The sequence below is a fragment of the Pleurodeles waltl genome, chromosome 10 (genome assembly GCF_031143425.1).
Source record: "Pleurodeles waltl isolate 20211129_DDA chromosome 10, aPleWal1.hap1.20221129, whole genome shotgun sequence".
Lineage (NCBI taxonomy): Eukaryota > Metazoa > Chordata > Amphibia > Caudata > Salamandridae > Pleurodeles > Pleurodeles waltl.
The window spans coordinates 64,790,092-64,805,079 of NC_090449.1; the positions used below are offsets into that span (position 1 = coordinate 64,790,092).

Here is a 14,988-nt window from a genome sequence, read left to right on the forward strand (position 1 = left end):
GAAGATAACTCTGAGGACATGGACCAAGTAGATGTTTCTGCAGTGAAGGTGATGAGCAGAAGGATGGTCTGAGCGCAACAAGGCCGTCAGAGCTTCATATTAGAAATCTAGATTTGACAGCTGAAGGATGTAGCCCCAGATTTTACATGCCACAATTACTGCCTCTTCTGCTGCATCCTAGAGATGGGAACTGCTTCAAACCACCTTAAATCACTTTAGTACAGGTGGCTTTGGAAATGGAAACAAGTTTACAGGGAAGGATGTAACACTTTATAAACTGCTTCCTGCTGCATAATCACCTTTGTAACCGACTCCGGCATCCACATGGCTGTCTCCCACACTCTTGCCAGTGCCCCAGCTGCTTCAGTAAAAGCCTGTTCATACAGCGACTCCACTGAGGGTGCAACAGCCATATTCCTTCTTCACACTGAGGGCTATCGAATAAGGATAACTGCAGGGTGATAACTGTGATGCTAGTGATGAACACAAGTGTGACGGGATACTGGGTGATTAAAGTCAGCACCGTACATATTTATAGTTTATGGCTCCAGTAGCACCCTTTCGATAGTAGAAATAATATATTGTATATAGCTTATGAGGACATCTACGGTTGCAAGCGCCAATACAGTGATCCCAACAATTGTTCAAGCATTGTCAAGCCTAGTGCTGGACATCTGCTTCAGGATCTCTGTGCTTTGGCTTCAGTGGATATCATCTGTCTAGTTGCATGAATCTTAATTGGACCAGGAAGTGTTTCTGTCGCTGGAAAGCTAACGCGTATGGCAGTGCATATCCAATCAAAGGAAAGCACCACAGTTGGGAGGCTGAAAGCTATGTTAGAGAGTGTATCATTGTGCATCCTGCTGATTCTGCTATGTCGTCTGCAGATAAGGATAATCTAACATCAATTAAATATGCAGTGGCAGCAAGTGAACAGTCTTTCAATGGTGGAAGAAAAGAGAGAACATCTCCAGAGGGCACAATCTAGTGCCTGATGCTCAAAAGCTGTTTCTAAAAACAGATTCACCCTTGCTGGGATGGGGAGTATATCCTGCAGGTCTAGAGATCCGTGCTTTCTGCACAGAGAAGGAAGCGGCATGCGCTTCTGCGGACTGCAGCTCAGAGCGGCCAGACTTGCTTGAAAAACAGAATTTCTTTATGAAGATGGAAAACAAGCTTGTTATGGGACAGAAAGGCAATACACCACCAGTGTAATACATTTAGAAGCAGGGGACCCAGGTTTCTCCAGTTATCACAAGAGGCACAACAGCTTTGGCTATGGGTGATCAAATACAACATAGTTATTGGTGGAGCATGCGCAAGCCAAAATGATCTTGCATATGGACTCAGCAGACCGAGATTGGACAACCACAAGTAGTAGTTGCACAACAAGCAGGCTGACCTCGTATTGCTGAATTAGGGGAATCCACAGATGGACATGTTCGTGATGCATCTGGATGCCAAATGCCTCTTGTTTACCAGCAGGTGACCCTACACATAATATACACCACTGGAAGTGTGGGGTCAGAGAGGACGGTGAGGCTGGATTAGTGCATCATCAGCTAATAATGCCGATTAGGTATAGATACATTCATTCAGTCTTGTCCGCAAGTGGAGTGAATGAATTGCAAGCGCTTTCTTGTAAGAACTCATGCCTGGGCTTCTTTGAGGGAAGGGCAAGTCTGGCCACAAGCCCAAGGTTTATTCCTAAAGTACCAACGTGTTTTCATCGTAAACAGAAAAAATCATTATTGACTTTCTTTTCTAACCCAACTACTGCAGTAGAAGACTATTCATTCGTTAGATGCTATGAAATATTCAAGGATATCTGTCAATCGGAATAATGATTTGAAACTTATTGCTGACCTGGGTGGGGTAAAACCTTAACTAAACAGACTTTTTCCCTATGGCTCATATTGTGCATCATTATAGTTTAAAGTAAGGTGAACAAAATTATATTAGGGACCGTAAGAACCCAATCGATGAGACATATGTGCCATAACAGCTCTCATTCTAGGTGTGCCTCCTGAAGATATCTGTAAAACGTCCATTTGGGTGATGACATATGCCTTCACAAAGCACTGTTGCATTATTTCTAATTCTGGAGGAAATTAGCAGTGAGATAAGTGGAGCTTCATGGCCTTTTCATATTAAGAGAGCTTGATTCCCACCTACCTATAGTTATTGTGACTATTTTGCGAATTATAATTCCATCATGTGACGTTATGAAAAAATCCAGTGCCAGGGAGAAAAGTTAGTTACCTGAAACTGCGGTTCTCCAGCATTGGTATTTTTTATAGGTTCACATGCAACCCATACTCCTACTGTTTCATGAGACTCCAAGTTATGTGCCCGCTTCTCAGTTATAAGCTTGAAAATCTTTCATTTGTAAACAATTGGGTATGGTGGAGCTCTGAGTTGTATCACCAGACTGGACGAATTTCAGGTCACATATTGAGGCTGACTGATTTTTTGCATATATATTGTCAGAAGTTAACATTGACTGCTGAGGGCCACCTCAGTATATTTCAAGCATGTGAAGAATCTATGAAATATACCAATGCGGGATAACTGTAGTTACGGGTAAGTAACTTTTTGACTTACCTTCTTCACTGTGGGCCTGATTCACAAAGGTAAACGTACACTTTCGTGCAAGTTTACAATTGTTTGCTATTCACAAAGGGATTTACGAGTAGTATCTTTACGAGTGCGGAGTCCCTGCACATAAAAAGACCTATCTTTAGTGCAGACAGCACTAAAGGTTATGACAATAATTCAGGGCCTGATTTACAAAGGTAAACTTACACCTGTATGTAAGTTTATAATTGGTTGCTATTCAAAAAGGGATTTCCGAGTAGTAGCTTTACGAACACGGAGTCTCCGCACATTTGTGTACGTACACTCCGCACTCGTAAACATAATACTCGTAAATCCCTTTGTGAATAGCAAACAATCATACACTTACACAAAAGGGTAAGTTTACTTTTGTGAATTAGGCCCTATGTGATTGTCATAACCTTTAGTGCTTTCTGGGGAGTGCTCTGGTTCCTCCCCCTTTGAAGTGAGTGATTGATTGCACCCTTCTAAAGATGCCTAAAAAAGACTCATGAGAGCAGACAGACTGTTGCCCCTTTTCTTTTCTTCGTCTTCCTGGTAAGACCCTTGAAACACCTGTTAACATCCACTTTTCACATTTTCTGCTAGAAATGTGTTCCAGTGTTCGGCCTTGTCACAGCACCTAGACTGCTCTCACGGCTGTCTTTAATGACTTTCAACTAGCGTATGATGAAGGTAGTAACACCTTGTTGATTGTTTTGGATCTTTCCATGGCTATCGAAACTGTCAACTATACAGTGGCGCTTTGGGTTGCGGAGTTGTGTCTCTGACCTTTAAAAGGATCGCATAATTTATTTGGCAGCTCCCATCCCTGTCAGTCTATGTTTAGGTCTTTTCTGTGTTGCGTCTGTCGGGGCTCCTCCCTGGTCCCCACATTCATCAGTGCTTATGCAACAATCTGGGGTATCATAATCAGAGCCTATTTTCCTTTGAAGATGCACAGCTTTTGATTTTTCTTGCATGCTGCTTGAAGGCTCTGCTACCACTTTCCAACTTGCTATAATAGAGCTGCTTCTCTTTGGAGTTCTCCTTTTTGTTTTACTGCTTGTAAACGTGTAGGATATCTCATGTAGGTTATTTGCCTTTGCCTGTCTCAAGTGTTCTCAATGCAGGCATCTTGTTTGACTTTTCACTTTCCTTTGTCTGCCAGATGGCTAGAATAGGTTGCTTCTGGTTTTAATTTCTTTTTAATCTTTAAAAGAAAATTATATCTTGTCTCAGTCTTAGCTCTATAAGGTGTCTTGTCTTCAAGCCTCAATGATGGCAGTTCCCTCAACCCCTGGCTGTTTTACTGTTCCTATGACAGAGGTATCTATTTGCTCTCTTAAAAACATTTTAATTGTGCCTTAATGCTTGTCTTTCCTGTCACTGGAACATATCATTTATACCTGTTGAATGGTAACATAGGTGCACAACTGAAGTACTGATTACCTTCATCAGTTCATCCTGGGGCCACACTCTTGACACAGCATCTCTGGGAGCCCTTTTATTGGTTTGCATATATTTGGTTCAGGATGGCTGTTACAGAAAGAGCCGGCTCTGGCTGGTGTCATCTGGCTAAACCACCACCTCCACTGTGGAAAGTCTAGAATAAGCCAGAGAAAGTGACCACAGGCCTGTTGGAGACATTGGTGTGTCCTTCTTTGGGTGGCTGTGCACGCATTGAGCATCATATGCTCCGAGCTATCCATCCAAAATCTACTGTTTCAGAATTCTCGACGGTTAGACGCTTGGTGCTATATTCACTCTAGTTTACGACCCTTGCTGGCTTATTGGGTTCCCCTGTTTCTGTGGATATTCAGGCCATGAAAGCTCTTGACCGTGCCTGAAGTTGCTTAAAGTAAGACCTTATGTTTTGCTAAATGCTTTTCATCCCTGCACCCACCTTGGTATCCGAGCTGAACCCGGACCAGTTTCAAGCTCCTGTAACTGGCCTCTGTTCCCCACTACCCACTTCCATTACAAGAAGTTCAGATGTCCTGGGGACACCTAAGTGGTGAAGCAGTGCTCCTTTCTCTTTCAAATATACCTATTGGTTCGCTGTAACCGAGTACTCTTTAGGATGATTGATGTATATTAATAGAAGATGCTTAGTTGCCTTGTGACAATACTGCTCTGTTGTCCAGGATCCTTGTCCAGGTAGGAAGCAGATGCACAGTGAGACAATCCATGGCTTGTAGCATAAGAGCCCCAACAGTAGTAGTGCTAAAAGGCACAGCTAGGCATTCCGAATGTGACCAGATCTGGAGACTGACAAATCTTTGCATTCACGTCCCATTGAGTAACATAAAACTCAATTATGGCATATCTGCCCTAAGTCCTCGTTAAGAGTAGCCTAGAATTTGACCCTTTATTGTCCCTGCACCTTACCGAGAATTACAGATTCTGTAGGTCCTAGTAATTCAGGGATGGGTAGGATTGACTGATGATATACCATGTTTTGGGTAATCACATTCGGTAACCTGACTTTCTGTTCCAGTTCCCTATTTCATTCTAAGACTTGGCCATCTTTGACTGAATTTCCATGGACATGCTATATTTCCAAACAACTAGGATCTCAATATGGGCTGGTAGCTTATTTTGCCAGCCCCATCAGAATTCCTGATACACTGGTAATGAATGCCTTAGTGATTGCTTAACAGTACATGCCAGTAGCCACCAGCTGGGCATTGACCTTTATTTTAGGTTATTGTTATGTCATGTGGTACCCAGATCAAACCTATGTAACCTATTGGAGTAATGACAAGCTATTATTGTTTGACTCTGGGTCATATGTGATCATCAGCAGAACCCACTGAGCAAACTGCATCGGTCATCAGTGGCAGCTCGAAGACTTGAAGGAAAAATTGACAATTCTATTCACTGTAATTATACATTCTAATGAAACTCCGTGCGTAGATTCCTCTTTGCGGTGATCAAGCAAGAGAGAAAGGAATACCAAAAATATTGATGGAGTTTTATTGTTCGTTGTTGGTGAGTCCTTCAAAACGGACAATAATGCCTGTGAATATTATTCTTGTATTAATATGATGAGACCGTGCAGTGGTACGGTGAGACGGAAGGGACAAATACCTGGGGATATTTTCCGCGCATTGATACTGTGACACTTACCTGGGGATATTTTCCGTGCATTGATACTGTGACACTGCTTTTCGTGCAATGGTACGGCGAGTAGGAAGGGACAAATACCTGTGGATATATTTCACGCTTTGAGTTGCGACACCTTTTTAAGTGCAGTGGTGCAGTGAGAAGAAGGGACGATTACCTTAGGCCATTTTCCATGCAGCGATATGGTGGGAGGGAAGAGATATTATCAGTTTAACTTGGGTAAATAGTGAGGTAAGAAACGTGCCCAGATTGACATTGTTGATATAAACGGTTCACAGGTATTGTTTATTTGATGCAGTGGTAGAATTGTACAGTGAGGCAGAAGGGAAGAGTTTTTTGTTGATGATCTTATTCTCCCTGGAAATACGAGAAGAATATCAAGCGATCAACTTTCTGTAAATATTCGTTTCCTTCTGTGGCCAGTGATTTGTAACAGGGCACCAGAAAAGGAGAATAGTGGTTCTAAAAATAGCCAGATGCTCATTTGTGTTGTGAAATGTCATATGTCATCCTCTGTTCATTTGTTGTATTGCAGAAGCTAAGATTACATAGATTACATCTACAGGATGAATGTGACTCAGTCCTCTTACCTACCTTTTAGTGTCACTCATGCTCCCTCCGGCTTGTCGAAGTCCGCTGCCACTGGGTGGCCTGAGGTACTTCATTACTTCCCAGTCATGCCTGGGGCTTCCTGACTTTCAGTGAGTGAAGACACAGGAGCATTCCCTCTGGCATTGTCCTGTTGAGGTTATGGAGGATGTGTGTTCTTTTGGTGGTAGAGATACAGTACGGTTCTGTGAAGCGCTGGTGGTACCGCAGGTTACAGAAATATGCTTTTAAATTGCAAAAATCCCAGCCCCCGAGTACTACAAGAATGGAGGCGCGGTGGCACTTCATTCCCTTTGTATGAGCTCCAGTGGGACAAAGACAGAGTGGCATAAAGCAGAACAGCACAGACTTCAGTGCAGTACAGCCAAGGCTCGTGCAGTGCTGCACAGCACACCTCTGTTCACATCACAAGGCTTGCGATGAATGAAAGAGCGCCTTAAGCACACGCGTGGAACTCCTACAGGCATGTGGGGCAGTATGTGTAAGTCACCGATGCACACGATCACTGTGCAGCGCATGGGTTGGGTGCTGCTTGCACACTATCTCTGATGGCGCTAGGCTGGGGACCGGATGCTTGAGACCTCAGGAATAAAGGGAGGACTGAATGTACAGGTTGGACTGGATGAGGAAGGGACATACCGGGCTAGTTCCATTTCAGCCATGCAGCCTTTGAGCTCCAACCTGTTGTGCTTCTTGGCTTGTTCACTGAGTGGCTGTCTGTTGAGTGGCGCTTGGGTGTTCGTGAAGCGGGTGAGTTTTAGTTCGTCTTGGCTGGTACAGCTTTGTCACTGAGAGCGCAGCCCCACAGGTTCATAGTGACTGAATTCTTGGACACCGCTAATGCATGTGGTTTTATTGGTTTTTAAAAAGCACTTCCATCCTAAATGGTCTGTTTGTGCTGAGAGGTTTGTGTGGCATAAATAAAACCTACTGTGAGTATTACTATAGACCAGTGTAAGATTGCCGAAAGAAATGTTTAAAACTCCATGAAGACTTCTTTCATTTTGGAGGCTGGAAGATCATTCCATAGATTTGCCAGTCAGACAGACAATACACGGTCACTCCATTTAGCTCACCTAATTCTTGGCATCTGGTGCTAGAATAAGTTTGCTGAACTCAAGGGTCTTGTTGATAGATGTTTTTTTAAACAGTGCTTTACAAATGTTGTCCCTTTATGCCAGAAGGCATTTTGAGATGCAGAGTAAATTGAACTGAATGTGCACCTTCTCTGGGAATCAATGCAGGCTTTTCCAGCCCAACAAAATATGGTGCTTTTAATGAAGGCCACGACTCAAATGCACTGTAATATCCCAATGGTGCTGCAATCAAATGAACAGTTAATTACAAGAACAGTCCACACACAGTGAGTCTTAGAGATGGTAAAAACTTAGCACTCACAGTGGCCGTAATTTGGTCTCAATTTTTTTTCACTTTACTAGTAAGAGCAGGACAATGTCCAAATGAGTCTGGCCAAAATTGTATAATCCTCTGGGGTTGTAACAGCCACTGTGATGGGATTTGCCACAGGGTGCTTAGCACCCATCCAGCTATCAATTTCAAGCAGGTGATGACCTTATCTGTCTGTTCTTCTGGAGTTGAGGGCATATGTTTAATAATGAATTGGATCCATCGCGTAGTGAGAGGACTCCTGGCCTTCTTCTCCTTTTCTTTCGCCTCTCCCTGCTGAGGGGCAGATGAAACCAGTTAAACCTAGAAACATGAAAAAGAGTGCATGTGGCTGAATGGGACGGATGACCAGTTTGCAACCTGCAGCCATCCCACTTACTTGCAAAGTTAACAATGAATCTAGTCTACGGAGGGCCCAGTCCATGACTTAGGTGCCACCTCTGACATTTTGTGCAAAACCCTGTGGAAGCCAAGAGTGCCAGTAAAGATGGGCAAGTGAGTAGCCACTCTAGGAAATGAGGCAGTAGAATTATGAGTTTTTTTGTCTGAGGCTTCAGGGTGATCTGTAGATGGGCTGCCCCTGGAGATTACCCCCACCACGTCACAGTGTACTTGACCCCTTGCACAAGGCAGCATCACCGAGATGTTTCTGAAAGTGGTCTGTAATGGAGTTACTTTGAGAACCTTAACCAGCACTGGATCAGATATTAGTTCATTCTAGTCTGAAAAAGCAAAGGGGGTAGCATGGCACTCCCCTGAAAAAAGAGTGGCAGAGGGTCCCAGCTCTAACCCTATGGGTGGATATCATTCAGTCTGTTACATTCTAACTAAGACGATGATAGTAGGATGAGTCCAAAGAAGTGAATATCAGAGGACAAGGATCGCTGGAGAGCAATTTGGCTGGGTCAGCCATGTTAGGTAGCTTCAAAATTCTTTTGAGTAGCTTCTTCTTACAATAAGGTCAGGATGAAAGCCACGAGCCATCGATGAACCAGTGTGTTCATAAAGTTGGGGCTTACAACACTTAAGTAATCTGCGGATGGCTAAAGCAACTCCCAATTCCTTCTTCCAGTCTCTGAAATTGAGTCACTGCCCTGCAGAAGAAACCATCTTGCTAATGCGCTACCCTTACTTCTAATAAGTACCATAGGATAATTTAGTGAATGCAGAGACAAGGTTGGGACCAGGCCAGAGAGAAGACTGTGGTGCAAAATCATTCTTAGCAATATTCCAAGGGTGACATTTCTTATGAAAACCCTAGCATAAGATTGTAAGGCTTTAGAGAAATGTCTCAAATAGGAGATGCAAGACTCTGAAACCAGGAGACAGATAATGAAAACGGTCCAGCAATGGCCTACAAGGGTAAATGATAGTGACTCACCATTAGTCCAGCTATCATTCCACGATACTGCTTAACCTTCTGACAGTTCTACTTGTGAGCAGTATGAGAATCAATAAGAGGGAAGAATGTGTGTGTGGCTGCCCAAGCTAAGAAGTGTGCTTTCTTCTTTGATCCGTGTCATGATTACAGCAACTCAACATCCCTCTTTCTAAGCATTTATTTCTGCACCCGTTGCTAAGAGGCGGGAGTAGAAGTGTTGTGCCTTTAGCCAATGGGTTGGGAGGCATGACTGGAGGTCTAAGTGTAGGAAAATGTATCTTTGCTGCACCTTTAACACCATCATATTCACAACGTCAGCCTTAAGCTTTCATAAAGTTGCGCTCGACTGGGAGTTGACTGGCTGGCAGATGGAGGGAAGCGGGAGGAAAGACAGGGATGTGCACCAGAAGAGAGCTTTGCGGATGAAGTGACGACCACGAGAGCAAAGTAACTTGGACCGCGATACGAGTTTTAGACTGGGAAGATGTAAGAGCTTCCATTCTTTCCCCACACGCACTGCGTGGCATGGACATCCCCTGCTGACCACTGTTCGTGTGGGGCATCTGGTGTAATTGATTTTGACATATTGTTGATCCTGAAGTGGAGGAGAGACAAGTAGAATGCAAGTGTATATGTGCCCCCTAACCAAGGACAATGATAGAAATGTGCAAACCACAGAACGGGGTCTGGCTTGAGCCCCGGCAGCTTCTGCAAGACAGATTAAAGATCCCGTCCCTGCCAATCTGCAGGACCTTTTCCAGCTACGTCTCCTACCTTGTAAGGAGGGAGGTGTTTTGTGCTAAACCTGATGAAGTCACTTTAGGGGGTCTGTCACTTGGCAAGATAGCGCTAATTGTATCCCTGTAGAGTCTTCATAGAAAGGAGGACAATTTTGAGTCCAGGTTTGTGGCGCCGGTGGGAGAAAGAATGGTTTCTCAATGTGGATTACAGGGTTCAGGCTTTGGTTTGATCCCTCGAGTTAAAGTCAGGAGCAGCAGAGGACTTCATAGAACACAAACGGAACTCATTTTAAAAGTGCTTCAGTAGCTTCACTTTCTTCTCTCTGGGAGAGGCCACAGAATGCCAGAGGGGCTGCTACACTTCTGTTATTAGACTGACCTGTGGCTTGCACGGAGGAGGATCTGAGGCAGGCCAAAGTCTTGGCAAGGCGTTGTCCTTTCTGGAAGATCAACAGTGGATCCTGGTGAAGGGTGCTAAAAGGTTGTCAAATCAAACAAATGAAGATGATGAATGTCACAGTGAAGTTGTGACACTGAGTAATGAGTTACACCATGAAGGTGTCTTGAGATTGGCAATCAAATGAAAGAAAGAATGCGTCAAGATGAGCAGTATCTTTTGTTCCTGGATAGTAGACTGGCAAGCGTTTCAAGTCAGAAAGCTATTCAGGTAAGAGGAAGGAACATTGTTGGTTGGACAGGATGCTCATGCTAGTATCCGGTCCTGGGCACCAGTGAGAGCGGTAGTTGGGGATAGCTTTTTCGGTTTTCATGCAGAAAGTCTTTGGCCTGGCTTACTTCGGGTGCCATGGGGCTAGAACACAAAATGCAGACACTGCTTAATACTTCAGCGTTCTTGATAGATTGTGGGTTTGGTGTGCACTTTTGTGAATTGTAGCTGCCTGCTCGGTGTGTGTTCCATACATTTTGGTATAGTCCGTACCTCCCGAAGATAAGTTCCCAGATGTTGGTTCTGTGTATCGTTGCGGGAATTTAATTGACTGTCTCCCATAACTGTTCTTTTTTTTCTTAAAACCCATTCCGCCGTTATCTTGTAAATGATGAGACAATTAGTCATTTTGTTATGTGATGTTTAAAATATTAAGTACATGTTGACAGTGTTTGTGGTAGTTCCTTCTGTATTGTAGTTGTGTGTGGGCACACTCCTAACCCCTTTTTGATTTCTACCTTGCTGGAAGCTCGATAAAAAAACAAAAAAACAATGATAAATAAAGGGAAGGCTAGGGATAAATAAACCCGAAGAAAGTGAATATTGTTGTAAACAAATGGCACATGACTTTCACTGGAGATAAGGTGAGCGATTTAATTCAGGATGTAAAGATGTTCACTTTAACGATTGTTGGCATACTTATAATAAGACAACTTTGAGATTGTTATGATCTTTATCTGAGACTTACCTTTCTACGTTTGTCTCTGGTCAATTGTCTGCTCTGATTCATTTCAATTGCCGGTCTGAGAGCTTTATCATTATTTATCTTGGCCCATGTTCCTTCTTGGCTTGCCTTGGACTTCCCTTGTCAGTATAGCACTTCACTAATACAGTGGCAGAATGCAAACTAAGAAACTGCATTTCTGCCACTCCCATGGTGGTTGGAAATCCGTGGTCATTTTGGAGATCTCAATTATATGTGTCCACGTAGTCCAGAGTGTTCTTGTTAAGTTATCCAGGTTCTTTGTTGCTGCAGAAGGACTTTGTTACCAGACCTTGTGAAAACCTTAAGGATTGTTTCGTTTTCTTACAAAAGCATGCTTGGAAGTCAAAGTTGAATGTGCAGAAGTATTCTATGGATTTAAGTTGTAATTTGGAAACAAAATTAAATAGTTCCTTTGTTTCCGGAATAATCTTTAAGAGTATAACTTATATTTTTGTTGCACATCTTGGATTCTAAAGCTGCAAGGGTCCTCATGTTCACAGTGCATATATTGTATTTAAGGTAGGGGTATGTACTTAGGAAAGGGATTCATGGGTACTAGTGTGAACTAGAAAATCCTTATGTCTATTTGAATTACTATTTAAGAAACAACCTTTAATGCAGAGAGTGTTTATTCACAAAACATAAGGTAGTGACCTTCATCAGAGAATGGAGTGAGTTTGTACAAAACCCAAGTCATTTTATTTATATATAAAGATATTGTTTGTTTAAGTTCCAGGAATGTCAGAGTTCCACTGATAAGCCAGAGTCTGAGGCATAGGGATCTACTGGAGGTATATAATGTGTTATAGCAAGTGTTGATTGATTTCAGTACAGAGATAAGGTGTGAAAGCTATTTATCCTGTTTTTAGATCTCCACTACGAATCAGTAGATGTAAGCACCCAGCAGAGTCATGAATTACAGTGGTGATATCATGTCTCTTTTCACTCGTATCCTGATTATTTTTTTTTCCACTGGTCCACTGCCAGCCATTCTATGCCTGTTGTGCATGGTTGACCGTGGATACGGATAAGTATGATAAAGTTAATTGCTCCCAATTAGGTCATTCTGGGAGAGATTACTTTAACAACAGCGTTGTCTCATGGGTGCAATCCATTGCTACTGAAATGGGAATTATAAGATTATGTGTGTGATGAGAATGGCTCACAAACAAGGCATTGGGTAGGTGTGCTGTATGGGGACAAACAGTGATTATGTTGTTATAGGATGTTGAAAGAGCAATCTTCCATGGTGTGTAATGTTTAGTAAGGTCTTGCGGAAACAGCATTTCAAAGTAAAAAGTAAAAATTTCTCTAGACTTGTAACTGTAGAGGTTACCTGGGGACCGCAGATGTTCCTCCACAATCATAACCTGTTAAGTCATGACAGTGGTTGAAAAGCACACAGTATCCTATACTGACTGACTGTGATTTTCTTTTCACCTCCTCACTCAGATCTTATTATCCCTTGTTCCTAACCCCTGAAGTTAGAACTTTTTATTTTGTCCAGACCCTCAGCTATTGCAATATTACTCTAATAGCGCTCAATCTTGAGTATCCACCACTAGGGACTTTCCACAGATCAGTCTACAACCCCTACCCAGACACCTACAATAGCAACACTGGCCACGTGGCCATGTGCTCCCATCCCAGGTTTTAAATTATGCAAAATGTGAGCCCTGCAGCCTCCCTAGTCCCAGCTGTGTATCATTGCTACCTACAACATATCCCAAGATTCCTTCATCACCATCCTCATTGGCATAATCTGCGCTGGCTGAGACCTAACCACATGGATACACCGTAGAATATCAACATCTTGAGCTCCTTGTCTACCTCTGAGAACTGCCCTTTACTCAGTCGTCCATCCCCTCTTGTGCTATGGGGTTAGTTTCTTAATTCTGTGGATGTTGAGAAATATGTTTTTTCAATATATTTTAAGCTTGGTTTCTCCACAAAAGGCTGTGAAATTGAAAAAGGTACATAAATAAAGCAGACTTATCAAACAGCTTAAGAGTAAATTAGATGATTTTTCATAAAATAGGTAATGGCTAAATATGTTTTCAGAAGGCTACGTCGTTTTCTCCATCCACAACTTTCCATAATGCTGTCTGTGCCTGATTGTGTAATACATTTCTGCCATATCCAAAACCCCTTGCATAAAGGTGCTGAAATGAACAGTTAGCAATGGTTACAATGATAAACAGCTAGGACAGGGGAGGCTGCAGGGCTCACATTTTGCATACTTTCAAAAAGGAGACAGGAACACTGTCTTACATATAGGGGTCTTTTTTTCTTTGCTTGGGTTGCAGTGGCAAACTGTGAAAGTATACAGGAACACAAGGTATTTACATTCTCTGCCCTCCATACTCTGATCTTCATTCTCTTTCCCACAAACATTGCATTAATCTTTTTGTTGTATACAGTGTTCCATAGATTAAGTTCAAGGTCAAAGAGATGCATTTTCTTCCAACTAAAAAGAGAATTAATTTGTTAATCCCAGAAAAAAAAATTATCTCCTAAAAGTATGGACTAAAGTGCTTGCATCTAACTTTCATGCAGCCCTAATTCGTGTTTATTTTGGTAGGTATGTTTCTGACTTCACCAACACTCTGCAGTCGATTAGGAAAAAGTGCAAGCTGGACAGTATCCCATCAGATTCTCTCTTCCAGGAGGACTGGAGCGCCTTTCAAAATTCTGTCAGGTGAGGTGTTTGAGTTGTGTCTCAGGATAACATTAATACCAGTTTTGCTAAGGAAACATTGACTGTCCTCTGTGAAAAGAGGACATGACATCTTAGTAACTTTGTCTGGGCTGCCAAGGACAGATGGTTGCCAAACAATGGGATACCTGGGAATCTGACATTTTTATCAATGTTCTTGATTAACCACACTCAATCCCATGCATGATAGATGACTGTGATATGCTTCAGAATACTGAGCACACATCTTGACTACTTGTCCAAATCTGAGAAACAGCTGATTAGATGCAAATGGCACAACTCAACCTGAAACACTTGCTTAAAAACTGGAAAGTACACTACACATAAATTAGTGTCATTGGGTAGTCATAATCACTTCTATAATCATGGTCTCTATTTTGCTCAAGCATACTCTGCCTACATACATACATAGTTATATACGTACATGCTCCAAGAAGACAGTTTGCCATATCAGTCAGTATATGAGTTTATGCTGCAATATCCCTTGTCACCTTGTGTATTCACTGTAGTGCTCATTTTTCTCCATCCCCCTCCTTGCACAAGTTCTGTCCTCTTTAGCCCCAGACTGGCAAACAGACTATCCAGTACACTTTGCCTGGTAGTACTATGCCTGCCATCACAATGAACTGAGTCACTATAAACATTATAGAATATTTACTCCCATGGGGCTTGATGGTATCTTAATACAGATATACTTCCTCTCTGGGATTTAACTCAAAAGTGCTACACCAGTTCCTAGTTGCTGGCTGATCAAATACAGGTTGGCAGAGTTTTTAAATGTAAGCTGCCATATGAGTGAGGTATGAGGGGAAGCTCTATGCATCACCCCAAGGGAAGCATTGCACCAAAGGGAAGAAAGTTGTCTGGCCTTTCCGTAGAGTTGTATTGAAAATGAAGACCTGGTGTCCTTTGACCCAGAGCAGAAGTGTCAAGAATAATTGAAAACAGATTCATAGGTCTTCTTTTGCTTTCCAGAAG

The 14,988-nt window shown here is 42.6% G+C and overlaps 1 protein-coding gene across 1 annotated transcript in view; it reads left to right on the plus strand.

Annotated features, from left to right (window-relative positions):
- The window catches only part of COG7 (component of oligomeric golgi complex 7), a 223,176-nt gene that overhangs the window by 132,719 nt on the left and 75,469 nt on the right, over positions 1-14,988 (plus strand). The window contains exon 11 of the mRNA XM_069209670.1: positions 13,876-13,992. Within this exon, the coding sequence (XP_069065771.1) occupies positions 13,876-13,992 (117 nt within the window). The remainder of the gene's footprint in view (positions 1-13,875; positions 13,993-14,988) is intronic.